The 26,337-nt window shown below is 45.5% G+C and overlaps 1 protein-coding gene across 1 annotated transcript; it reads left to right on the top strand.

Moving 5' to 3' along the window:
* The first annotated feature begins 1,454 nt into the window (after positions 1–1,454).
* On the top strand, positions 1,455–25,491 carry ANAPC5 (anaphase promoting complex subunit 5). The gene is made up of 17 exons (XM_035098828.2): positions 1,455–1,787; positions 2,779–2,858; positions 5,569–5,678; positions 7,473–7,668; positions 9,222–9,288; positions 9,874–9,975; positions 12,443–12,633; positions 14,245–14,326; positions 15,195–15,284; positions 15,731–15,912; positions 16,865–17,000; positions 18,628–18,702; positions 19,872–19,993; positions 21,642–21,749; positions 23,589–23,736; positions 24,386–24,548; positions 24,977–25,491. Exons 1-17 carry the CDS (start codon positions 1,584–1,586, stop codon positions 25,189–25,191), a joined length of 2,271 nt encoding a protein of 756 aa, XP_034954719.2. The 5' UTR covers positions 1,455–1,583; the 3' UTR covers positions 25,192–25,491.
* Positions 25,492–26,337: the final 846 nt, after the last annotated feature.

Here is a 26,337-nt window from a genome sequence, read left to right as displayed (position 1 = left end):
ACAAGGGAGGAATAAAGAGAACATGAGAACAGGAGTGGGAATCAAGTCAACCTTACTTGACAGTCGAAGTGGGAATCAAAGGCCATCACAGGAGGAGAGGGGCCCACTTTGTGAATCACACCAGGCAGATGCAGAGCCCTGGAGACCCCAGAGAGCAACCCCCACCATTTCCTCCCTGGGATGGGAGGAGACCAGCAGCACCTCCTATCTGCTCTCCTTCCCGGGAGGTTTATAAGCAGAGGTTGGATGGTCATCTGTCATGGATGCTTTAGCTGAGATTCCTGCATTGCAGGAGATTGGACTATATGACCCTTGGGTCCCTTCCAACTCTACAATTCTATGATCCTAGTAGCTGGCCATGGCATGCGTTGCTGTGCCTTATTCTGTTAAATGGAGTCTCAGGGTCCCCCTTCAGATCCCCATGACCCTCACGAAAGCTCATACCAAAATAAAAACTTAGTTGGTCTTTTAGCACCTTAAAGACCAACTAAGTTTTTATTTTGGTATGAGCTGAAGGATTTATTTTATTTTATTTTATTATTTTACATTTAATATAGGATTGTCTTGTATTTCAATGTAAAATGCTACGTCCTGTATTGATACAGTTTTGTTCTGTATTTCAGGTCCTCTCTCTCCCCCAAGTTAGGGCAGAGAGAGAGAGAGCTCACAGCAGAGCAGAAAACTGTCCTGTATTGATTCAATACAGGACCTATATTGATTCAATACAGGACCTAGAATTTTACACTGAAATACAGGACAATTCTGTATCATATAAGACGGGTGGCAACCTTAGCTGGGGCAGATGAAGGTACTGTATCTGGTTGTGCTGGTGCTGATGCAGCATGGCATTTCTTCTTCACTGCGCTCCTTGCAGCGGTCATTCCTCCTTTGGTCACTGCCGTGGATGCACGACTTGAATGCCTGTCTCAAGGCACTGCTGTTGTCTGCAAAAGATTAGCACAGGCGGGGTTGCTGTTGTTGCCCACCTTCATGTCATGTTTGTAGACAGTTGTACTGTAATGCATAATTGGTTTGCCTAGCGGCTAGCGGCTAACTCTTCCATTCTGTGTAAATGACCAAGCCAGTACAGCCCTGTTATGGTTTTACAGTGGTACCTCGGTTTAAGTACACAATTGGTTCCGGAAGTCTGTTCTTAACCTGAAGCGTACTTAACCTGAAGTGAACTTTCCCATTGAAAGTAATGGAAAGTGGATTAATCCGTTCCAGACGGGTTCGCGGAGTACTTAAACTGAAAGTACTCAAACCGAAGCGTTCTTAAACCGAGGTATGACTGTATATTTATTTTTATACCCTACCTTTTCCCCTGACATGGAACCAAACCAACGCGGAACCTTTCACATCGCGCCCCGCGTTTCCACTTCAACCCAGAAGTACGCCGTACCGGAGCCGCGCTCTGATTGGCTCCGAAGTGGAGCGCGCGAGGGTTCCTGGGCTTTTCGCGATGGGGTGGCTCGGGACTAAGGCGCGGTTGCCCGGGTGACGGCGGCGTTTGCGTAGCGCGCGTGCGTCTCTGTCCGCCGCTGAGCTTGGACCGGGCGGCTGGGCGGGAGCGGAGCGCCGCTATGGCCAGTGTGCACGAGAGCCTGTACTTCAACCCCATGATGACCAACGGGGTGGTGCACGCCAATGTCTTCGGCATCAAGGACTGGGTCACTCCGTACAAGATGGCGCTGCTGGTGCTGATCGGCGAGCTGGGACGGGCCGGGCCGCACCTCAGCCTGCTCGAGAGGCGGCGGCTCAACCGTCTGCTGCTTCCTCTGCTGCAGGTGGAGCAGGGCGTCGGGAAGTGGGAGGGTATCGTCGCCCGGAGGGTGCGGGGCCATTGTCGACCGCCGACGGCAGCACTGGGGCGAGTGGCCACGCTGTCAGACGCGGGATTAGCTCTGTACCTTATGCACTTAATTCCTCTCTCTCCTCGCCGTTTATTATCCAACACACACACATACACGGGGGCATCAGATTCATGCCCATGCGGACTGTCGTCGGCGAAAGCTTATGGTTTGTTATTTGTTTGTTTGCTGGTTCATTGCATTGATATACCACCTTCATCTTCCAAGGATCTCAAGGTGGTGTGCATGCCCCCCCCCCATTTCAGCCTCACAACAACACTTTGAGGTAGTTACAGGTAGGTAGCCGTGTTGGTCTGAGTCGAAACAAAATAAAAAAAATTCCTTCAGTAGCACCTTAAAGACCAACTAAGTTTTAATTTTGGTATGAGCTTTCGTGTGCATGCACACTTCATCAGAAGCATGCACATGAAAGCTCATACCAAACTAAAAACTTAGTTGGTCTTTAAGGTGCTACTGAAGGAATTTTTTTACTTTGAGGTAGGTTAGGTTTAACTAGAGGTGTCAGGGTTTTCCTTTGTTTAGCTTTGACAGTGCTATTCTGTTCTTATGTTTTCTGGCCTGTCTTCACTGGAGATACAGTGAATGAGCATTGGGAGTAGGACTGCCTTTGATGGTAGTGCCAGAGTGACCAGGTGAAGAAGACAGGGCTGCTGCACCTTTAATACTTGCAAGAAAGGTGGAGTTTCAGTAGGGTTCTTTGGATGCATAGGGGGCTATTCATTATTTTTCTTCCCTTCATTACCCAGCTTGGGAATTATTGTAGTGCAAGTGCAACACGCAAAGTTGGGCACATTCTTTCCTGTAGTAGTAAAGATGGCTATAGATGTTGGGACCGGTACAGATTACTTTTGTATTCATCTAGAAATAGCTGTTAACTATTTTGTGTTTCTCCATGTGCTTTATTTAGGGGCCTGATATGACACTGTCTCGCTTGATTAAAGCTATTGAAGAATGCTGCCCTCACTTAGCGAGTTCTGTTCAAATAAGGTAAGTTCATTTGTTCTTTCCATAAACGTAATTGAGATGAGAGTTTTTAATCTTAACTCTGAATACTTTTCAAGCAGAATTAAACAAGTATGTAGTTAAGGGCATGACAAATTGACGTAGTAGTAGGTTTAGTAACTTTTGATCTAAAGTTCGCATTGTCTAAGTAACCCGAAACAGAGTAATGTGACTGCTTAAACAAGTGGGCAAACCAAAGGGCAGTGCAGAATGTTCTGGTTCAATATGCAGTAAGTCAACAATGCCATTTTCCAGGAAACTCTATTCTATCAATCCTCCATCCCAGTTTCCTGTCTCTCCCTCTGCCCTTAATAGTCAATATTGCATGGCCACTCAGCATGCTCAATGTTTGGACTGCTTTTTAGTTCCCCCCACCTTAGGGTTCCCCCCTCCCATCCCCCATCATGTGCAGGTGTACTTCTGCAAACTATGGGTGTGAGGGGTTTCCCCAAGTTTGATGATGCCTCTTCTTCCAGGGGTCTGTTTGAGCGTAGTTCTTTCTTCAGAGTGTCCAAGTCTCCCTCTCCCTTTTCTAGTTCATTCCACTCCCAGCAAGTCAGATCTTAGAGCTGCCTAAGGGTTCCAGGGGAGGCTCTTCTCCAACAGGGGGCAGGGTTATTCTGCCGCAATACTCTTGGCAGGCTTAAATTGAGGGCTTCTATGCCTCTCCAGGTGTTGTGGGGTGGGGGTCTGTCTAGACCCAGCCTGAGGACAGCTTCTAGTGGGGAAGCAAGAATCATATCCAATCTCTATGGAAGCGCCTTGTTTAGGCCCATAACCTAGATGTCGGAATCGGGGGGTGAAAAGCCAGCTGGCTCGACCCCAGCTGGAGCATCTCCCCTCTCAGCTTTGCTGCTATGGAGATCCATCGACCTCTGCTCCCCAACATGTGTCTGTGACTCAAGCTGCAGAGCATACTTGAGCACACATTACTCAGCAGTGTAAACTGCACAACAGATGAGGCTTGAGACGTGGACACGGTACTAAACTACGCATTTATTATACATAAATCAGGACAAAGGAAAACATGGTTTCTCTTCTTTCCGTTCTTTTCAGAAAGAGACTAAAAACAAAGGCAATACCGAGCAGAAGTTCCGCTCATGCCAGCAATCTGTGCTGTAATGTAAACAGACATGTGACATGCAACAATCCACATATCTGCAGCAAAGGGTGGAATGAGATTCCCAACATCCAGCCTATTCCCTCCTCTGGACATTCATCCCTCTCTCTAAGGCTTTTTATACCCCCCCCCCTTCATTCTGCGTAAGGCACAGCAATAGGGATACCTCTCTTCCACCAGACAGCTAATGGAAAGTGCTCCTACCCCCTACCACAGCTGGAGTCTCCAGACAATGTCCAGTTATGGTCTCCTCAGGAGTCATTGCCTGTTGGTGTGGAGTGAGGCCTACTTAAAGGGCCAAGTGCCAAAAAAGTCTGGCAAGCCCCGACATCCCCCCACTCTCTCAAGCTGTCCCAGTTGAATGAATAGGTCTCTGCCATATGTATTAATTTTGTATTGTATTTAAAGTAATCTGTTGTTTTTAACTGTTTTTATTATAGTTTCTACATTGAATTGGGACATTTTTAGAAGGCGATTAATAAACAACAATAAATACTAATTAATGCAAGAATGGCTGCATCAGAATAGGCACTTGGAATTTAGAACTCACTATGAATATGTATTATGGGTTTAGCTTACTCCAGACATTGCTTATATCCCGTTCTTTAAAAATTTGAAGCAGTTGCATTTGTTTATATAGGACTTTGTATAAACTTTATAGAGAAGCCTTCTGGGAGGGGAGTCACGCAACATACGTTCCAGCTGAAATCCCCTCGCCCAGAATCATCACCCCTTGGGCAAATGAAAATAAGGAATGGAACATTGACTTATAAAATTTATTTTGGCCACTGTTGGGAGAAAATGACATACTGTTGAGGAGCTAAATAGTTACTCTGAGGGTTCTGGTAGGCACATGTTCTGTGGGATGGTCTTGGGAAAACAGACATCACTGCCCTCATGTCATATTACAAATTGCTTTGGAAGTCACTCACTTTCAGAATGCTGTTTAAAAAGTTCTAATAATAGAGTTAATTATGTAGTTCTTTGGATCCTGGCTACAGATTTGTATAACACCTAGTTTTTGTTTTTGTTTTAAGTCATTTATTTGAAACTTTTTTTAAAAAAAACAACCTAAAGCTCTCTTTGCAAGTGCTTGCTTATAGAGTTTAAAGGTGTGGAGAACTTGTCTACCTATAAAACTCAAAAAAAGCTAACAGAGTAGCATGGTGTAATGGTGTCATTTCTAGTATTTTAGTATCCTTGTCCAAGTGCTCTGTATACACAGAAAATTATACAGATTGTTGAGCTGGTTGTTTTTAACCGAGTCTGTTTCTGGCCCTGCTCTAATAATAATGAAATTCCAGAGTGATCTAATTTTAATGCCACTTTCTAAATGAATGCTGCCCCTTTCCCCACATTATTCTTTGGGGATAATAGCTGGGTGGACTGTCATATGGTTTGCATGCAGAAGGTCCCAGGTTCAGTCCAGGACATCTCCAGTTGAGATGATCAGGTAGCAAGTGATGGGAAGGGCCTCTGCCTGAGACTCCTGGAGAGCTTCAGCCAATGTGAGTAGGCAGTACTGGGCTGGATGGACTCATAATCTGACTATCTGTGTGGTGGTATCACTTGCAGAATAAAGCTAATGGCAGGAGGGGAGTTGAAAGATATGGAACAATTCTTTGATGATCTTTCGGAGGCATTCAGTGGAACAGAACCAGAAGTTCACAAAACCAGCGTTGTAGGTACTGTATCATTTATTATATAAACACCTTGGAGAGCTTCTCTTTATCCTTAAGGGCTGCCAGAGTCCTGGGTCCACATTGCACACCTCTTCTTCCTGGGCAGGGGAAAGAAAGCAGGGCTTCTCTCACTTTCCTCATATTTTCAACTTAAAGCTGTTTCTAACATTACAAAGAGTCATACGTGTAGCTTATCACATCTGATGATATTTTGCACAGATAATAGTTTTTTAAAACTCCAGCAAGCTGCAGTTTCCCCAATACCTGTGCGTTGCACAAAACATGGTTTTGATTGGTGACTTCAGTGTGCCAATTTTTGTAAGGTGAGAAGCAGCCTTTCACTTATGTTTTCACTAGTGGAGACCATGGAGGAAACTGTGTGAGGGAGAAAGAGGAAAACGAAGCCTTTTGGTTTGAGATGAGGCGATCTGAGAATTCTTTACTGTCTTTGCGAAACTCTTCTATAAAAGGAGTGGCTAGCAGAGAGGTCAGAAAGGAATTGGTGAGTTTATACATTTGCTGAAAGTCTGTGGGAGTAAAGGAAAACTGGAGAGCAAAGAATTCAGTTCTGTGTGAGTTGAGTCTGTACTAGTTTCTGATCCTTATGCCTGTGAGGATATACAGAAAAGTGGATGGGGAATGTTAGCTAAAATCTCAGAAGCCAATTCTTTGGTTGAATATGGTTTCTAGTTATTGGAGTTGCATGTTAAGTGAGTCACTGAGCTCCTAACCACTATTAATGACCAGAACAAGCTATGCAAAACAAGATGGATTTGCTTTGCTTAAGTTGCATCATTCATCCAGAGTGCAAAAAGAGTTTATTTGGGCATGTGATTTTTTTAAAAAATAGCGTGTGGTCTAAACTACTGAGCCTCTTGGGCTTGCCGATGAGAAGGTTGGTGGTTCAAACTCCCGCGACGGGGTGAGCTCCCGTTGCTCTGTCTCAGCTCCTGCCAACCTAGCAGTTCAAAAGCACGCCAGTGGATAAATAGGTACCGCTCTGGCCGGAAGGTAAATGGCATTTCCATGCGCTGCTCTGGTTTCGCCAGAAGTGGCTTAGTCATGCTGGCCACATGACCCAGAAAAACTGTCTGCGGACAAATACGGGCTCCCTTGGCCTGTGAAGCGGGATGAGCACCGCAACCCCATAGTCGTTTGTGACTGGACTTAACTGCCAGGGTTAAACCACAGAGCCTAGGGCTTGCCAATCAGAAGGTTGGCGGTTTGAATCCCCGCGATGGGGTGAGCTCCCGTTGCTTGGTCCCAGCTCCTGCCAACCTAGCAGTTCGAAAGCACGTCAAAGTGCAAGTAGATAAATAGGTACCACTACAGCGGGAAGGTAAATGGTGTTTCAGTGTGCTGCTCTGGTTCACCAGAAGCAGTTTTGTCATGCTGGCCACATGACCTGGAAGCTGTACGCCGGCTCCCTTGGCCAATAATGCGAGATGAGCGCGCAACCCCAGAGTTGGTCACGACTGGACCTAATGGTCAGGGGTCCCTTTACCTTTACCTTAAGTTGATATTTATTTATTTATTTATTTATTTATTTATTTATTTATTAGATTTTATATATTGGCTCCCTTGGCCAATAAAGCGAGATGAGCGCCGCAACCCCAGAGTCGGTCACGAGTGGACCTAATGGTCCCTTTAGCTTTACCTTTACAGTACCTTTATGGTTATAAGGACTGGCTCCCCATAGTGGTGTGAGTGGGTACTGCAAGATATGAGGGAGATCAAGACATCTTAATACACTCATATACATTCCAAGGAACGGATCCCACCCCCCTCTCTCTGTAGGCTTGTTCCTGCGTCACATGATCCTGGCATACAACAAGCTCTCGTTCAGCCAAGTGTACAAGCTTTACACGGCTCTTCAGCAGTACTTCCAAAATGATGAGAAGAAAAGCGGAGGAGACGAGACTGAGATGGAACTGACCCACTGTGGGGAGCTGGAAGGGAAGATGGAGAAAGATGAATTTGATGGGCCCCTCAGGTAAGCTTCTAAGATTTGTTTCTAAAACTTGTCTCTGCCCTGCTTAGATAAATAAATTCTTCCAGCAGCTTTTGTCAGCTTGATGTCCTCCCAGATGTCTTAGGCTACAGTTCTCATCAGCTGCTGCCAGCACAGCCATATGAATCACAAGATTGTACAGTTGAAAGGGATTCTGAGGGTCATCTAGTCCAACCCCCTGCAGTGCAGGAATTTCAACTAAATCGTACATGACAAATGGCCATCCAATCTCTGCTTTAAAATCTCCAAGGAAGGAGAGTCAACCACCTCTCATGGGAGTCTTTTCCACCGTCAAACAGCTCTTACTGTCAGAAAGTTCTTCCTGGTGTTTAGTTGGAATCTTCTTTCTTGTAATTTGTTCAGGTCGTACCCTCCAGAGCGGAAGAAAACAAGCTTGCTGCATCTTCCATGTGATAGCCCTTTAGATATTTGAAGATGGCTATCATATCTCATCTCACACTCAGACTAAACATACCCAATTCCTTCAACTGTTCCTCATTAGGCTTGGTTTCCAGACCCTTGATCACCTTGGTTGCCAGCTCGTCCACATGCTTCTTAAATTGTGGTGCCCAGAACTGGACACAGTACTCCAGCTGTGGTCTGACCAAGGGAGAATAGAGCAGGACTATAATTTCCCTTGATTAGAACGTTAGACGTGACTTCAGTTAATGCAGCCTAGAATAGCATTAACCCTTTTTGCTGCTGCATCACACTGTTGACTCACGTGAAGCTTGTGGTCTACTAAGACCCCTAGATCCTTTTCACAGGTGCTACTGGTAGGCCAGATTATCGCCCATCTTATATTTGTGCAGCTGGTTCTTCCTGCCCAAGTGTAGAACCTTACATTTGTCCCAATTGAAATGCATTTTGTTAGTTTGGGCCCAGTTCTCCAATCTGTTAAGGCCATTTTGAATCCCAATTCTGTCTTCTGTGGCATTAGCTACCCCTCCCAGCTTTGTGTTATATGCACATTTGATGAGCATCCCTTCAATTCCTTCCCCCAAGTCATGGTATTGGACAGCAACAGGCCCAGGACAGAACCCAGCGATACCTCACTTGTCCCTTTTTCCCCAAGATAACGAGGAACTATTAATTGGCACAGCAAATCCATCCAGAATCTAGAGAAAAGGTCTCTCCCATCACCTGTGACTAGATCCTTCTAACAGAAAATGCCAGGAATTGAATCTAGGATCTTCCTCATGCAAAACATGTTGTATCTCTGAGCTCATTTTCCACCTCCCCCACTCCTTAAGGCACATTATCTCAATCTTTTTTACAACAACCCTGGGAAGACATGGAGGTTGTCGATATTACAGCCATACTGCAAATGAGGGGCTGAAAATGAGCGTGTGAGTGGTTCAGGCCAGAATTAGCGTTTGACCCCCTGGACTTCTTCATTTATGATTCAATAGGCTGAGCATATTGAAAAGCCATTTCAGCCTCTTTGGTAGCCTTGGGGTAAGGTAGTCTTGTAATTATTAGCAGGCCTAGAATTCTGAAGGAATTTCACAGTGGGTCTTTTGCTCTGTCTCAAGGGAGGAAGAAATATCCTGCAATGGCCCGCTGTCACAGAAGCAAGCAGAATACTTCCTCTCTCAACAGGTTTGTTAATAGTTAATCTTAAACCTGCCAATTGGGTGAGCCAAAGGTGTGGCTTCTGGGGAGGGGGGCTTTTGCATGGTGGCACTTGGCTATCCCCAGACACATTTGCATGCTCCATTCTTAATTTCTTTAAAATGGCATGTGAGGTCTGTCCTGTTTCCCCACACCTTAATACCTATTCACTCAGCTGGAATTCTGAAACGATTCTAAAAATAAAATATATTGTTGATATGATTGAAAATTTCAAAGGGCTTTGGATCCCAGCCTTTGTTCATTTGCATTGACATCTGGATGCTAGAATGAAAGGTATGTTTGAGAGCCATTCTTGCTTGAATCCCTTAAGCCCGCTTTTCATCCCTCATAATCAAATTAGCAAGAGCCTCTCTTTTGAGTGTAGCCTAACGAAGCTTTGACTAAATCTCTCCATGGTAATTTGTAAACATGCTGTCAACCACCTTTTTCTTCCTGATATGGAAGGGATTCTGTTGCTGTGGTGATAATAAAATTAAATGGTTTTTAATCCCAGTAAATTCATGCTTGTCTTTGTCTGCTTGCTCAAGTGACAGGTTTTTAATTTATTTCCAGGCATCTTTATTGAAAAATGACGAGACCAAAGCTCTCTCCCCAGCATCTTTGCAAAAGGAGTTGAACAGCTTGTTAAAATTTAACCCAGATTTTGCTGAAGCGGTAAGTTTGGTTTGGTTCCACCACCCCCACCTAGGCAGTCTGGTGTAATCTGTACTGTAGCACACTCAGCAGTTTGGTGTTTGTAGCACTGGTAACAGTTTTAGTGACATCTCTGACCATCATTGGCTGAGCTAGTATGCCCTAGGCAGGTCAGGCAGCAGAGCTGTCGTTGGTTGAGGTGCCTTGTTTCTAAAGGAAGGCATACAGAAAAGAAGAATGTGTCAAAATATTAGCAGCCAGGAAAGGTAGGGCACCTAGGAAAGCAATGGGAATTGGTACAGAATGCTGAAGGAAGCGGGGAGGGGGGGAATTGAGAAAGAGGGAATGGGCAGAGAGGAATTCAGACAAATAGCCACCAGAGAGGAATTCAAACAAATAGCCAGCACGTGTAGAGACAAAGTCAGAAAAGCTAAAGCACAGAATGAACTCAGGCTTGCTAGAGAGGTTAAAAGCAACAAAAAGGGCTTTTATGGGTATGTCCGTAGCAAATGGAAGAACAAGGAAACAGTGGCGTCACTTAGAGGAGAAGATGGTGAAATGCGAACAGGGGACAGAGAAAGGGCAGAACTCCTCAATACCTTCTTTGCCTCAGTCTTCTCCAAAAAGGAAAACATTGCCCGACCTGAAGAATATGGAGCAGATGATTCAGCAGGGGAAACACAGCCCCGAACAAGTAAGGAGGTAGTACAAGAATACTTGGCTAGTTTAGATGTATTCAAGTCTCCAGGGCCAGATGAACTACATCCAAGAGTATTAAAAGAACTGGCAGAGGTGATTTCAGAACCACTGGCAATAATCTTTGAGAACTCCTGGAGAACAGGCGAAGTCCCAGCAGACTGGAGGAGGGCAAATGTTGTCCCTATTTTCAAGGACCCAAACAATTACCGCCCAGTCAGCCTAACATCAATACCAGGAAAGATTCTAGAGCAGATCATTAAGCAAATGGTCTGTGAGCACTTAGAAAGGAATGCTGTGATCACTAAAAGTCAGCATAGGTTTCTGACAAATAGGTCATGTCAGACTAATCTGATCTCATTTTTTGACAGAATTACAAGCCTGGTAGATGAAGGAAATGCTGTGGATATAGCCTATCTTGATTTCAGCAAGGCCTTTGACAAGGTGCCCCATGATATTCTTGTAAAGAAGCTAGACGATGCTACCATTGTAAAGGGCTAGACAATGCTACCATTCAGTGGATTTGTAACTGGCTTACTGACTGAACCCAAAGGGTGCTCATCAATGGCTCCTCTTCATCCTGGAGAGAAGTGACTAGTGGGGTGCCACAGGGTTCTGTCTTGGGCCCAGTCTTATTCAACATCTTTATCAATGACTTGGATGATGGGCTTGAGGGCATTTGAGCAAGTTTGCAGCTGACACCAAATTGGGAGGGGTGACTAATACCCCAGAGTACAGGATCACACTTCAAAATGACCTTAACAGATTAGACAACTGGGCCCAAAGCAAACAATGAAATTTAACAGGGAGAAATGTAAAGTACTACACTTGGGCAAAAACAAATGAAAGGCACGAATACAGGATGGGTGACACCTGGCTGGAGAGCAGTACATATGAAAAGGATCTAGGAGTCTTGGTAGACCACAAACTTGACATGAGTCAACAGTGTGATGCAGCAGCTAAAAAAGCCAATGGAATTCTGGGCTGCATCAATAGGAGTATAGCATCTAGATCAAGGGAAGTAATAGTACCACTGTATTCTGCTCTGGTCAGACCTCACCTGGAGTACTGTGTCCAGTTCTGGGCACCACAGTTCAAGAAGGATACTGACAAGCTGGAACGTGTCCAGAAGAGGGCAACCAAAATGGTCAAAGGCCTGGAAACGATGCCTTATGAGGAACGGCTTAGGGAGCTGGGTATGTTTAGCCTGGAGAAGAGAAGGTTAAGGGGTTATATGATAGCCATGTTCAAATATATAAAAGGATGTCATATAGAAGAGTGTGAAAGGTTGTTTTCTGCTGCTCCAGAGAAGCGGACACGGAGCAATGGGTTCAAGCTACAAGAAAGAAGATTCCACCTAAACATTAGGAAGAACTTCCTGACAGTAAGAGCTGTTTGACAGTGGAATTTGCTGCCAAGGAGTGTGGTGGAGTCTCCTTCTTTGGATGTCTTTAAGCAGAGGCTTGACAGCCATATGTCAGGAATGCTTTGATGGTGTTTCCTGCTTGGCAGGGGCTTGAACTGGATGGCCCTTGTGGTCTCTTCCAACTCTATGATTCTATGAAAAAGAGGAGCACGTGGCTGGCGACCGCAGTGATAAAGAAAGTGGAAAGTAATGTGGTTTGAAATTAGCCCACCAGATTCTTGGCCTCATGGCCCCTAGATTTATCATTGGGTGACCCCCTCACAACCTTTCACCAAATTACTGTGCACTAAATCTTTGTTCAATGTGGCCATTGCAGTTGCCTCTGATCACTCACAAGCTGCTGTTTGCTGCTGTTTTCACTTCCAGCATTATTTAAGCTACTTGAATGGCCTTCGGGTCCAAGATGTCTTCAGTTCAACGCACAGTCTCCTTCACTACTTTGACCGCTTGATTCTCACTGGCGCAGAAAGCAAAAGCAACGGCGATGAAGGCTGCGGGCGGAGCCTGAGATATGCAGCGCTCAACTTGGCTGCGCTGCACTGCCGCTTTGGTCACTAGTGAGTTGCTTCGTGTTCCTCCTGCTGCACAAATTGGCATGAGATCTTCTCCCCCCCCATCTGCCACATTGCTTCTTTCCCTCTGAGAGATCTCATGTGAACTCAAGATGGCCCCGCAAGATCTCACAAGGGCATCCCAGGGCCCCCTTGCTGAGCGGCACTTGCCTGGTAACTTAAACGCTCTCTGCCTTTTTGGGGAGGGGAAGAAGGCCCTCTCAGCATGCCACCTTCAGAAGGTAAGGATGTTTGCACGGGGGTTCCAGGGAGGTCAGGTATGCAATATGGTAGTCTCTTTTACAGTTCCCTTCCTTAGCAGTAATGGTAAGGTAAAGGTAAAGGAACCCCTTGACTATTAGGTCCAGTCGTGACCGACTCTGGGGTTGCGCGCTCATCTCGCATTATTGGCCGAGGGAGCCGGCGTACAGCTTCCAGGTCATGTGGCCAGCATGACAAAGCCGCTTCTGGCGAACCAGAGCAGCACATAGAAACGCCTTTTACCTTCCTACTGTAGCAGTACCTATTTATCTACTTGCACTTTGACGTGCTTTCGAACTGCTAGGTTGGCACAACCTGGGACCAAGCAACCGGAGCTCACCCCGTTGCGGGGATTCGAATGGTAACTGCAAACAAAGAAAACAAAATAAACTAAAAATTGTAGTGATAAGATGATGGTAAAGAATAAAATAGTAATTGGAAATTCGAAAGAAAATCATCACCAGCATTTTAATGGAGGGAAACATAGTAACAGGATTTGTTCAGTGAAGTCAGCCTTTGAATGGGCCCATTAAATAAATATACTTTGACTTGACTCCTTTGATGTCTGTGGGTCCACAGTGAGCATGGCCTAGCTGGATACAACCCAAACTCACTGTTTCATTCAATAATATCAAAAAATTGATATGAAATGTGGTTATACAAATAAATTGAAACTGACAGGATTGCTTTGATTAAGGATGTGTCCTGAACTTTGACATTCCAGTAATGGATGAAACGTTTTTAACACAAATGAGGTGGTTATCTCACTCACTTGTTCATTTCCTTGCTGTGCTGAAAATGAATCAACTGAGACTGAACGTTTCTCTAAAACACAATGTACAACTCACCCCCCGAGCCCCCCAGCAAGACTTGAGAGCCAGCCACTTTTTTAATGAGCCAAGGAGGGAGAAGAAGGGACCTTAGCGTGCCAGTGGGGGAAGAAGGATTGTCTTCTCTCTCTTTATGCTGATCTCCACACAGACATATCCAGCCGGTACCTTGGCCTATTTTCCCAGCTGCTGTTGCTACCACTGCTTTTTCTGCCTTCTGGAGCTGATCCCTTGCACTGTGGTTGCATTTCCGTGCAAAGGTCCCAGAGTGTACTGTGGATTAGAAGTGCTTCCCACCCCCCACCCCCCAGCTCGTAGCATCAAGATTCTACTTATTGCTAACCCTGGAGTCCACTGGTAGGGGTGGGGAATAAAAAATGGGATATGGTCTTTTTGGACCCTGGCAGTTCGAGGCCCTACTCATACCAGATCCCTGGGTTTTTCCACCTCCCTGCCTGTAACATCTCATTGTTGGATGAGTGCTTGAATAGATTCTTGGCTACCTCTGTGTTTCCTTTGACTGTAGCCAGCAGGCTGAGCTAGCCCTTCAGGAAGCTATCCGGATCGCTCAGGAGTCCAATGATCACGTCTGCCTGCAGCATTGCCTGGTAAGATGATGGAAGCTTTTGGCTGGTGTGACAGAACTGTGGCTCACTTCCTTTCCATTACTGGCCTTCACAGATGCTGTTCCTGTTTGCCATAAACTCTGAGGATCGGACAGGCTGCAGGTCTTGGCTGGTTTTTACTAAATGACTTAAAATTACGATCTGTTGTTTCCATCCAGCCCATGTTTCATCTAGTTTAAAAAAGGAAACAAAAAAAAACAATTGACTTGTTAGGTTTTAAAGCTGATTCTTTGCTTCTAGCTGGCTCTGGCCATAACAAGTATGGCTGTGTAAAAGCTTTCTTTTGCTTAATCTGTATTCCTTAACCATTTGAACATTGCGCTGGGAGCTTAAACGCCTGTAGGGGTTTAAACTCTGTTCTCAAATCTTTACTGGCAAATGCCTTGGCTTTTATAGGTTTTCCTTCCCCTTTAATGGCACCAATCTGAGATAGAAGATGCCAGCCTCAATGGCAGAATAAAAAACTTTAAAGCTGTGAAACAGCCAGAAGTAGCATCAACCACGGTCAAAACCTATGACCATAACTTTGTGGGTCCCATTGATTTGTGGTCCTCTGGCATCCGTTCTTAATGTGAGGCTCACTTTTGGCATGCTTGACTCCTGAAAGGCAGTTTGCAGGCATCTATAAAAGGAGAGAATCTACTGCTCCTCTATTATGTCTGTGGACCAGCCTTCCCCAACCTGGTGTCCTAATGTTTTGGACTACTGGTACATCTCCCATTGGCTCTAGCCAGCACATGCTGTACTCCTAAGCATCTAGAAGCCACCAAGTCAGGGAAGACTGATTTAAACTATTATGCAACAATGTTGTTCATTCATTTCCCCCCCCCCTTAACTCTTCACTTTCCAGAGCTGGCTGTACATCTTGGAGCAGAAAAGGACTGACAGCTGTGTGCTCTTGGAGCACTCTGTGAAGAAAGCTGTCTATTTTGGATTGCCGGTATGTCTCTCCCACCCTTATTTATCCATTCCTTTGTCATTATAACCGTTTTACACAGCCATTGGATTAAATGTGTTAAGGGCTGTTAGCAATAAATAAAACTGCAGTTTTTACAACTGTAAAGGGCATTCACAGCAGATTTCCCTTTTTTAAAAAATACATTGGATGCTGGGCTGCAGCCCTCCCTAGGGAGAAGATTCTGTAACGGGGGTGACACACCCAAAAGCACCCTGTTCCCGGTTGCTCCCCCAAACACACCTTGTCCTTGGAGATGCCAGGGACTAAACTTGGGGACTTCCTGCAGGCACTCTGCCGCTGAGCTGCATCCCTTCTCCAAACTCTGGCCCTGTGAGCTTGGCTCTTGTTGTTTGCTTGGGGCTCTCGTTGACTAATTGCTTCCCTTTTCCAAATTCTGTGACTTTGTTTATTTTGTTTCTTTCTCATAGTATTTAGCTTCCCTGGGGATCCAGTCCTTGGTTCAGCAAAGAGCTTTTGCGGGGAAGACTGCCAACAAACTAATGGGCGCCTTAAAGGACTCCGACCTCTTGCACTGGAAACACAGCCTGTCCGAACTCATTGACATCAGCATTGCTCAGAAGACGGCCATTTGGAGACTGTACGGTCGCAGGTAGAGCAGACACTTATCCATCCGCTTGTACCTCCTCCCTGCCACGTTCCCTGATTCTGCTCTGTATTGGCCACAGACTTAGGCTTCCTGATAATCTTTGCTGTCAGTTAAAAACAAAAGTTTCTAAAATGGGTGGGAGCCAAAATAAAAATTCTAAAACCCTGGAAGCTTGTGGGCAACCATTCCTTCTATTTCCAGTGTTCAAGCTGTGAGTGCTGCTGCCTATGTAACCATTGTGGCACCACTCATGCACAGGAAAGATTGACCAGCAGGCTTGGCAGAACCCCATCAGCTGCAGAAGTACCAAAAATCTGAATATAGTTTGTGGCCCCAGAGGCTTCGTCTGCTCCCTGTTGCATGATGTCTCCCTCTTGCCGTAGGCTGCGCCAGGGCTGCGCAGCAGGCCTACATGCTGCAGGGGGGAAACAGCTTCAGGTGACAGAAGCCAAAAAACAGCTCAGTCCAACTTATTTTATTCAGTATATGTACAACTTGACTTTGCCAGAAGAAGATCCAGTGAACCTACAGGGAAGTCCCAAAGAACTGAGCATGCTCAGTGGTGATGGAATGCTGACTAATTTGGCCCAGGTGGGTGGGATGGAGTATCCAAGAGCACTGAGCAGCAGCAGCACATGCTGCAACATTCTGTTGCAGATCTCACTCGTCCCTACTAAACCTCAGCAGTTTGAGGGAATGCTGGAGAAGATCTCCAGCTGTCAGAAGCAGGGATTCATCCCTACAAAGTTTCTCTGTCACACCCACAACAGGCAGAACTGAAATAAACTCTGCAAAAAAGGGGGGAACATGCAAAGCAAAATTATTTTATATTTTGCTGGCAAATGATTTTATTTTATTTTTTATTGCAAAGTACATGAGATGCTTCTGCACATAGCCCGAGGTGCTGGGTCTGTGGCTAGCATCCTTCAGCACTCAAATCTTCCTCTTGCCTTAGCACCATGGCCCTCCAACAGGCCCAGATGTTGCTGACCATGAACAGCCTGGAGGCCGTGAATGTGGGTGTGCAGCAGAACAACACTGAATCGTTTGCTGTGGTGCTGTGCCACCTGGCAGAACTACACGCAGAGCAGGTGGGTGGTGTGTGTGTGTGTGTGTGTGTGTGTGTGAGTGACTGCATGCTCTGGTTCCACACAGTCATTTGCTCTATAACTGGCAGTTCTTTTTCTTCCTGGAGGCTGGAGGGAGAGGTCACTCTTCCCCTGAAGCAGCACCTTGGTGCTAAAGGTTCTTGACAGCCTGGGAAGACCAAGGAGAAATTTGGCTTTTAAACTAGGAGAGCAAGTTTCTGGCTGTCTTTAGCCCTCGAAAGACACACCTTTGCTGCTAGAGAGAGCTTTTGCTCCAGCTTTTAGCTCCTGGACGAGAGAGGACAAGATGTGCCAAAGCCTCAGAGGCTTAGGAATGTCTGTCACCCCCTGGGCTTCTCCTCACTGCTCAGCCTTTTTCACCAGCCTTTTGCTGTTCTGTTAATATTGTCATTGCTTTGTTCTGTGGTTTTTAATATTACAATTTTAATAAAAGTCTTGTTTTGATATTAGTTGTGATGGCCTTGTAATCCACCCTATGGTCATTTGGTGAATGGGGGCTGCTATAAGTATAGATAATGTAGGGTTGTCATATTTCAAAAAGTAAAAACCAGGACACCCCGAAAGTTGTTGAGCCCAAATGTTGTCGGGACATATGGCAGCCCTAAGATAATGTCTAATAATCTATACTCAGGGTATTGTCTGAATCTGCTGCAAGCATGCTCGCTTGCCGCCCTTGTTTGTCAGACTTCCAAGCCTTTTCAATCATCCCTAGGCCCCACCCCCTTTCCCACCTCATCCAGTAGGGTTGCTTTTTCTCCTTGTGCCACTACTATCCCGCCCACCAATCAATTTAGCTGTTGCACAGTCCATGCAGGACAACAATGGATGGTGCCCACTTCCAAGATGAGGCTGGGCTCTCAGTTTCCCATTCTGGGAAAGAGCAGCTCCCATCAGATCACCACCTTGGCTTCACCAAATTGATGACACTTGCCCATCGTGGAGTCCCCTTGTCAAGTGAACTCTGTGGTTGGATACTCATGCAATGTCGTATTTTTGATAGCTTTCCATGACTGCCCAAGTATAGCCATGATGTGCTTTTGGGGTTCCACCTGAAAAAGTGTGTCTAATGGAGAATAGTTCTCAGGTTCCAGAAGGTTCTACAGCTCCTGCTTGGGTAGAACCATTTTAAATTTTCCATTTCTGCATCTGACAAAGTAGGCCATACTATGAAAAGGGGGAAATACCAAACCTGCTCTTAAAATCAGTTATTTGCTGATAATCTGCAAGAGGTTGCTGTTTTAATGGTGTGTTAATCAGTTATTTATTTTCAGACTGTTTCATTTTGGGGTATATTATATAATTTTTCTGTTTTTCTTGTAAACTGCTTTGTGCACCATGGCAAAAAGGCACGTTAGGAAATAAAAAAGAAATCAAATAAATAGTCAAGGATAAAGTCCAGTCAAAGGCAAATTCTGTTAGGGCTCTTTAAGTGAGAGAGTTCTCACTTCTGTTGAAATAAATGTGACTTAAAAGCACTTATCCTTAGCAGGATTGTTCCCCAAATTATATATTTTTCTTGGAGTTCCTCTAGACATCAAGGTTTCTATTTTGAGAACCAATTTCATGAACATGTACTTCAGTCTTGTCTTTTTGTGTTTGTTTGTGTCAGGGCTATTTTACAGCAGCCTCTGAAATACTGAAGCACCTAAAAGAGAGATTTCCTCCCAACAGTCAGCATGCACAGGTGAGTCCCAGTGTTTGGACTGTAAGCTCCTTGGGAGCAGAGACTTGTCTTTTTTATGACATAGGGATGAAGAAGAAGAAGAAGAAGAAGAAGAAGAAGAAGAAGAAGAAGAAGAAGAAGAAGAAGAAGAAGAAGAAGAAGAAGAAGAAGAAGAAGAAGAAGAAGAAGAGGAGGAGGAGGAGGAGGAGGAGGAGGAGGAGGAGGAGGAGGAGGAGGAGGAGGAGGAGGAACTCTCAGCTTGCTTTGGGTAGCATTCTGAACAGTGCTGTGTCCAAGATTTTTTTGGGGGGGGGGCTTCTTAACCTCTTAAATTCTCATGCTGCACCTGGAGGAAGCTCTCTGCAGACTTGAGTGAAAATAGCTCTGGTTCCCACATCTCAAAAAGGCTAATGTACAACTGGGGAAAGACGAGCAAAAAAAGGTGAAAAGTAAAACCCTACCCAAAATGTGTTCAGGGATATGGAGCAATTCACCTGATGAAAAAAAGGCTAACATTATGCCTCCCCGATGCTGTAGGACTCCCATCTCCCTCCAGCCCCTGCCAGCATGGCCAGTGCTCAGGGAAGGTGAGAGGTGCAATCCAGCCACATCTGGAGGAACCACAGTTTCCTTTGCCCTGGTTTAGAGATAAGGCGGCAAGTGATGCCGTTATGCATGGTGTGAAGAAAGAACAGTTTTTCTTCTTCTCCTCTCCTTGGTCCTCCAAGGAAGGTGATTGGCATGAGATTCAGGGTAGGCAAGAGGAAGTCCTTTTACACGCAGCACATGTTTAAGCAAAGGACTTGGACAAAAGACTCCCTTCAGTAAATGGACGGGGAGGGGACTGCAGGGATGAGTGAACTGGAAAAAGAGATGCACCTGATCCAGGAATGTCAGAAAGGATTTCCAGATGCATGGACGTGACACCAGTAACACCAGATGACTGCATCTTGGAGGACAACATTACCTGACCCATTCTGCTAAAGCAAGCACCCCATCCTCTGGGTTCTTTCGTAGCCATCTTGGCTACAGCACCCTTCGATTTGTGTCAGGCTAAAGAAAGCAGCACCTGAAATGTTGGTACCTCTGTGAAATATATACATATACGATGTTGGCATGTCATGTATTTATGATAAGTAAGACGCCTGCCCTGTTTCTTTTTAACCTGATCCGGAAATGTTTTTGTCCAGCTGTGGATGCTGTTTGACCAGAAAATCCAGTTTGACAGAGCTATGAACGATGGCAAGTACCATGTCGCTGGCTCCCTTGTGGCTGGGATTACAGCCCTGAGTAGCACCGAGGGGGTTTACAGGTAAGAGATCACAAACCTGCAGGAACAAGGGCCTCTTCTGATGTCCCTTTGAAACAGGATTAGCATTAACATGGGATTAAAATGCCTGTAGGATAAGGCATTGTATTCCTCTTTCTTTCTTTCTTTCTTTCTTTCTACCTGTGCTAGCTTTTCCCACTGTTACACTGTAGAAAATAAAAATATACATAAGACATTTTGTACATACATTAGTAATGCTTTACCGCTTGAGTTGGGAAAAGCCTCATTGGCCCTCAGCCATTGAGTACATGGACTGCCAGTGCTGGATGTTTCACTACCCATTGTACAGCCCTAAGAGCTTGGAAAAAATTGCTTCTTTAAAGAAGAGAGAGAAACATAACTAGGATGCTTCCTTATTTCCTATAGGCAAGGCCACACATCCGTGGCAGAGCATGCAGAAGGTTCCAGGTTCAATCCCTGGCGTCTCCAGGTGAAACTGCACAAGACCCCTGTGGGAAACCCTGGAGAGCTGCTGCCAGTCAGTGCATATATGACAGCTAGATGGAGCAAGGGTCTGGGCTTTGTATAAGGCAGCTTCCTCTGTCCATACCTTCCAGTTCTACCTAGCTAAGTATTGTCTTCTCTGGCTGGCAGCAGCTCTTCTGGAGCTCAGGCAGTCTTTCCTCGCTTGCCACCCAATCCTTTGTAAAATGTTGGTGCTACCAAAGATTGAGCCTGGGCCTTCCTGGCCTTCTGCATGCCCCCCTCCCTCCGCAGCATCTGAGCAAGCTGCATTCTGCATACCATGCTGCTCTGGGCCCGCAGTGTGAATGCTCTGGTTAGGGCAGGATGCCACCCGTGAGCCCATAAATACAGGGAAAACTTAATCATTTCTAACTCCCCCTTTCTGAAAAGTCTCTTGCCCAATGCCAGTTGGCTCTTGCCATGGCGAGGTGACTTTTGCCTTGCTGAGTTCTATGACCTTTCAGATGTGTTGGTGGGAGAGGGGTTATCTGTTTGTTATTATGTTATTAATTTTTGTGTTTTTATACTGTAAACGCATCCTTGGATGAAGGGCAGTACATATATAAATTTAAGGAATAAAATAAATAAGAATAAAAGAAACAATTAAAATGCAATTAAAAATCACTATGAACATATAATGTGGACACACCATGGACCATCTGAATGAAACTTGCAGACCACAGTTTGGGAGCCCCTGCATTAGGGTTGCATCAGAAACTATTTACACTTCATTGCAATCCATTCTTCGAATTAAACTATTAGAAGTCTGTATTTTATTTTGAAAAATTATATCCTGCTTTTCATCATCTAGGTCTCAAAGCTGCTTACCATGATAAAAAGCTGCATACTATGATAAAAAAAACAGACTATACAAAATTGTAAACGTAAATTAAACCACAGAAATTTAAATTCTCAGAAATTTTTAAAAGAACATGAGGAATTTATTTATTTATTTATTTGTTTATTTGTTTATTTAGTGGTTGGTGACTGTAAGGCGCTAAAATGTGGGATACAAGTAAATAAAATCTTACGCTTGATCCAGCCAAAAATAAGCACTTTGACATCCCTTTGATTTTGAGCAAAGAGATTTTGAGCACTTGAAATCACTGCAAATTGGACATGCTTCAGACTGCATTTTGGGGGCTCCTGGGATTCTGTCTTCCAGAAAAGCCATCCTGCTTAAAGCACAGAATCAAATGTCTGAGGCGCACAAACTCCTGCAGAAGCTCTTGATTCACTGCCAGAAAATTAAGAACACCGAGATGGTGATCAGGTAAGCATTGAGCTGCTGGTTGCTCCCAAGGCGAGTTTCCTGGGGGGCCTTCTAAGAGCCCTGCAGCTGTTGGGTGAGGCTGAGGGTCCTGGTGGGCCTCTTGCATGGGTGGCCCCTCTCTCTTTTGTGGGCCTGGGGGAAGCTCACAGGACTTTCCTGTACATAGCTGCCAAGTCTCCCGTATTCCCCGGGAAAACCCCGTTTTTCCAGCTGTTCCCAGCCGGAAAAACTGATTTTTTTTGTTTTTTCCCCGGTTTATTCTGGCGCGGTGGTCATTTTGGAACTGGGCGGAGCATGCTCAGAAGCGACTTTTGATGCTGCTCTGCCCAGTTCCAAAATGGCTGCAGCGTGACTTCTGGTGCGGCGGCCATTTTGGAACTGGGCAGAGCAGCATCAAAAGTCACTTCTGAGCATGCTCCGCCCAGTTCCAAAATGGCAGCAGCGCTACTTCCGGTCTGCTACTTCCAGTCCAATCCCCTATTTTTCAGGCAGGAACTTGGCAGGTATGTTCCTGTAGCAGCTCCCCGCGTGCAGAATGCTCTCCCCAGGGAGGCCCACCTGGTATCCGGGCAGCCCTCATTTCAGCACTAACAAATAATATTTTGCTTTCCTGGCATTTGGGCAGCACCAGTGGCTGCATGGTAGTATTTGGATTACATTATAAACCTGCTCATGTATTTATTTTAAATTTTTTATTTACTCTGCTTGTAAATCACTTCAGACTTAATAAATATAATTTATTTTAAAAATAAGAATAAAATGCTTGTGCATTTTAATTTTAATTTTATTCTGGTTGTAAATCACTTCAGATATTGTGTAGTGTGCTTCCTTTCGCATGGCTTCCTCTGTTTTATTCTCTCTGTTTCCTGCAAGAAAAGGTGGGGCTATAAAACCAGCTTCAAGTGCTGGGCCGGGGCTGTGGCTCAGTAGTAAAGCACCTGCTTTGTAGGCAGAAGGTCCCGGATTCTGTTCCCAGCATCCCTAGGTAGGAATAAGTATGTCTCCCCTCTGAAAGTATAGTGTCTAGACCAGTGCTTCTCAAATGTGGGTCCCCAGCTGTTGTTGGACTACAACTCCCATCATCCCTAGCTAGCTGGACCAGTGATCAAGGATGATGGGAGCTGCAGGCCAACATGGCTGGGGACCCAGGTTTGTGAAGCACTGGTCTAGATCGAGGGAAGTAATAGCACCGCTCTATCCTGCCTTAGACCCAACCTGGAGTCCTGTGTCCAGTTCTGGGCACCACAGTTTCCCAGCTGAGAAGCTGGAAGGTATGTAAAGGAGGGTGACCAGGATGCTCAAGGGTCTGGAAACCAAGCCTTATGAGGAACAGTTGAGGGAATTGGGTATGTTTAGCCTGGAGAAGAGGAGAGGTGATATCTCTCATGGAGGATGGAGCAAGCTTGTTTTCTCCTGCTCCAGAAGGTGGGACCCGAACCAATGGCTTCAAGCTGCAAAAAAGATTCCAACTAAACCTCAGGAAGAACTTTCTGCTGGTAAGAGCTGTTCGACAGTGGAATGGACTGCCTTGGAATTTGTAGACTCTTTCATTGGAGGTTTTTAAGCAGAGGTTGGATGGGCCATCTGTCAGCGATTCTTTGACTGTATTTTCTGCATTGTAGCAGGTTGGACTCCATGACCCTTTGGGCCCCTTCCAACTCTAAAATTCTGTGGCTCTATGAAACCCTGGAGAGCCACTGCTGCCATACTTGACAATTGGGACCAGTGGTCTAACTTGATAGGCAGTAGCTTCCTACGTTCCTAAGAGTTGGGTTTTCTCGCTCCCCTACTTACATACACTGTTGTATTTCTTTCCTTGCTCCCCCCTGCATGACTTAGTGTCCTCCTGTCCATTGCTGAGCTCTATTGGAGGTCTCTGTGCCATACAATAGCTCTTCCCGTCCTGCTCCAGGCACTGGCTCTATCCCAGGAATATCGCCTCCAGTACTTGGCCTCTGAAACCATCCTCAACTTGGCTTTCTCCCAGGTATATTTGGCACAGGTGCAAGCAGTACCTGCTTTGTTCTTCCTGCTCCTTTATGCAGTTCTATCAGTGTGCTGTAAGGGGACAGCCCCTTGCCCCAAGAGACTTGCAGTTCAAAATTCGATGCACAAAAAGAAATGGTAGAACTTACATATGCATATAAGTTTATTAGATTTTATATGTTTGTATAGTTTTACATCTATCTATGTTTAATTGTTTTTAAATGATTGTTCTATCTATGTTTTCAGGGGTTCTTATTTTCATCTGTAAATAAATATATAATATATATTTTTATGTATAAATAATCTATAATAATTATAATAAAATGGGTGGGGGGGATAATAGGCATTTATTTCAGTGTCCTGTAGTTGGACTTCGTGAATGACCCTGGGATGTGAGATCTAAAGCAGCCGTTCACCAACATAGTGCCCTCCAGATGCAGTTGGGACTCCAAATCCCATCAGTCCCAGCCAGCACAGCCAGCCATTGGGGATGGTGGGAATTGTAGTCCACTCACATCTGGGAGAGTCACAAGTTCCCCAAACCCCGTTTTAACTTCTACACAATACTGTACCTAACTCAGCAAAGCAAAATCTAAACCAGCAGGTGATGATCTCTGCCTAACGTCTGGGGTCTCCCGCTTCCTTTCCAGCTAATCCTTGGCATTCCCGAGCAAGCGCTGAGCATTTTGCACATGGCGATAGAGCCCATCCTGGCTCACGGGGCAGTGCTGGACAAAGGAGCCGCCATCTTCCTGGTGGCCAAGTGCCAGGTCGCCTCTGCTGCCTCCTACCCGCCTCAGAAGAAGGCGGAAGGTAAGAACTTTCCGTGTTGCTGCTCCTCTCTATTCCATAGGCATGTGAGTGAAATGATATATTGCAGGTGGGAGGACTCAGCCGAAGAGGGACAGGCCTTCATGGGCAGACCTTTGGGGGCGGCTTCCAGCAGTGGGTACACACACCATCCTCCGCCCAGGGACACAGTCCAGCCAGGGAAGTGATATGGGAAGGGGACAGAGCAGGGCCAAGGAGAGGCATGGCTGGTGGAGGCTTGGTTCAGGCAGAATCCTGAAGGCCCAGATAGGCAGCTGGCTTTATAATCTATTTAATCAACTGTATTTTAATATATTTCACTGTTTAATCTTTGAGGGTGTGTGGGTTTTTTTAACAGTTGGGCAATATACGGATTTTATGGAACAAACAGACAAATGTTTAAGCAGAAAACATTTGCTCTTTTTCGACAGCTCTGGAATCAGCTATCCTGAACCTCAACGAAGCCAAAGCCTATTTTGCTAAGGTGGACTGTAAGGAGCAGCTCCGGGATGTCCTTTATCTCCAGGCCAGGCTGTTCCACAGCCTTGGCAAGGCCCAGGAGAGGAACCAGTGTGCCATGCTCTTCCGCCAGCTGCACCAGGAGCTCCCTGCACGGGGGGTCCCCTTGATCAACGCCTTCAAATGAGCCCTTTGAGCAGAGGGCCTCATTCCAGAACAGCAATGCTCAGCGCCATTCCGCTTCAGCAGGACTTGCGCAAGAGAACTCTCAAATAGATTGCCTCCTAAGCCGTTCCTCTACAGCAGCCTTTCCAAGACTAGTGCTGTCCTCATGTTTGGGATGGGGGCTGATGAGGTGGTAGTCCAAAACATCTGGAGTTTTTCCCCCACCTCCTTCCATTTATTATTATGATTATTACTATGTCTCTTGTTCTGTGCAATCCTCAGCATTTGGAAATCAGTACCAATAAAGTTTTTTGTTTGGGGCTTTTTTCTTGCTACAAAGAAGGATGTTTCTGTCTATCCTGAACTTTTGTTTAACTTTGGCTGCAATTCATGGTTTGCTTAGGGATTTCCTGCCCCCATTCTTCTTGCAGCTGAGACTTGAGCGTTTGGCTTTACAAGTGGCTCCATTGTAGGGAAAGTAGGCTTTAGGAACACAAAAGGTTAGTTGTGTGGGCAGCTAATTGGGGACTTACTTGCGAATTGTGCAATTTCTTCATAAAGTGTGGGACTCTCTTCCCCCCCCCTTCCCATGTTTTGCAACACAGAAGTGGTTGGCTCAGAAAGGACTGTATGCCTGGCTTTGATGCAGTTCGATCACTTTCTTAAAATGCTCCTAGGTAGGTTACACAAAGCATGCCATCCTCACCAGCTTCTAAGGAAAAGAACAAAATTTCTAGCTCTCATGGATGTCTCAAGAGATCTGAAACCACATGAACAAAGGCATCCCCAGCTTCACCAGATTAAGTTAAACATTCTGTATCTGGGCACTTCTGCTGGTGCAGAACACGGTGACTTGGTTGCTTGTTGGGGAAACGTCCACCAGCATATTTGCCTGGCTTACGGGGTTTTCATCACTGTCAGTTTGCTAACGAGCCAAGTTCAAGGTGTTGATACTGACGTAAAAGTTCCTGTACAACTTGGGACCAGGTTACCCGAGAGACTGCCTTATCCCTTATACACCTGGTAGGTGGCTGTGGTCTGCAGGAGAGTTTCTCTTGCAAGTTCCAAAGATCTTAGAAGCCTGCTCTGCAGAAACTCTGAGCAGAGCTTTTAGTGTGGCTGCTGCTGTTGTATGGAATAGCTTTCCCCTCAAGATACAACAAACACT

The sequence above is a fragment of the Zootoca vivipara genome, chromosome 17 (genome assembly GCF_963506605.1).
Source record: "Zootoca vivipara chromosome 17, rZooViv1.1, whole genome shotgun sequence".
NCBI classification, from domain to species: Eukaryota; Metazoa; Chordata; class Lepidosauria; order Squamata; family Lacertidae; genus Zootoca; species Zootoca vivipara.
Note: the sequence above shows the minus strand (reverse complement) of the source record. Positions and strands in the feature narration are given on the sequence as shown.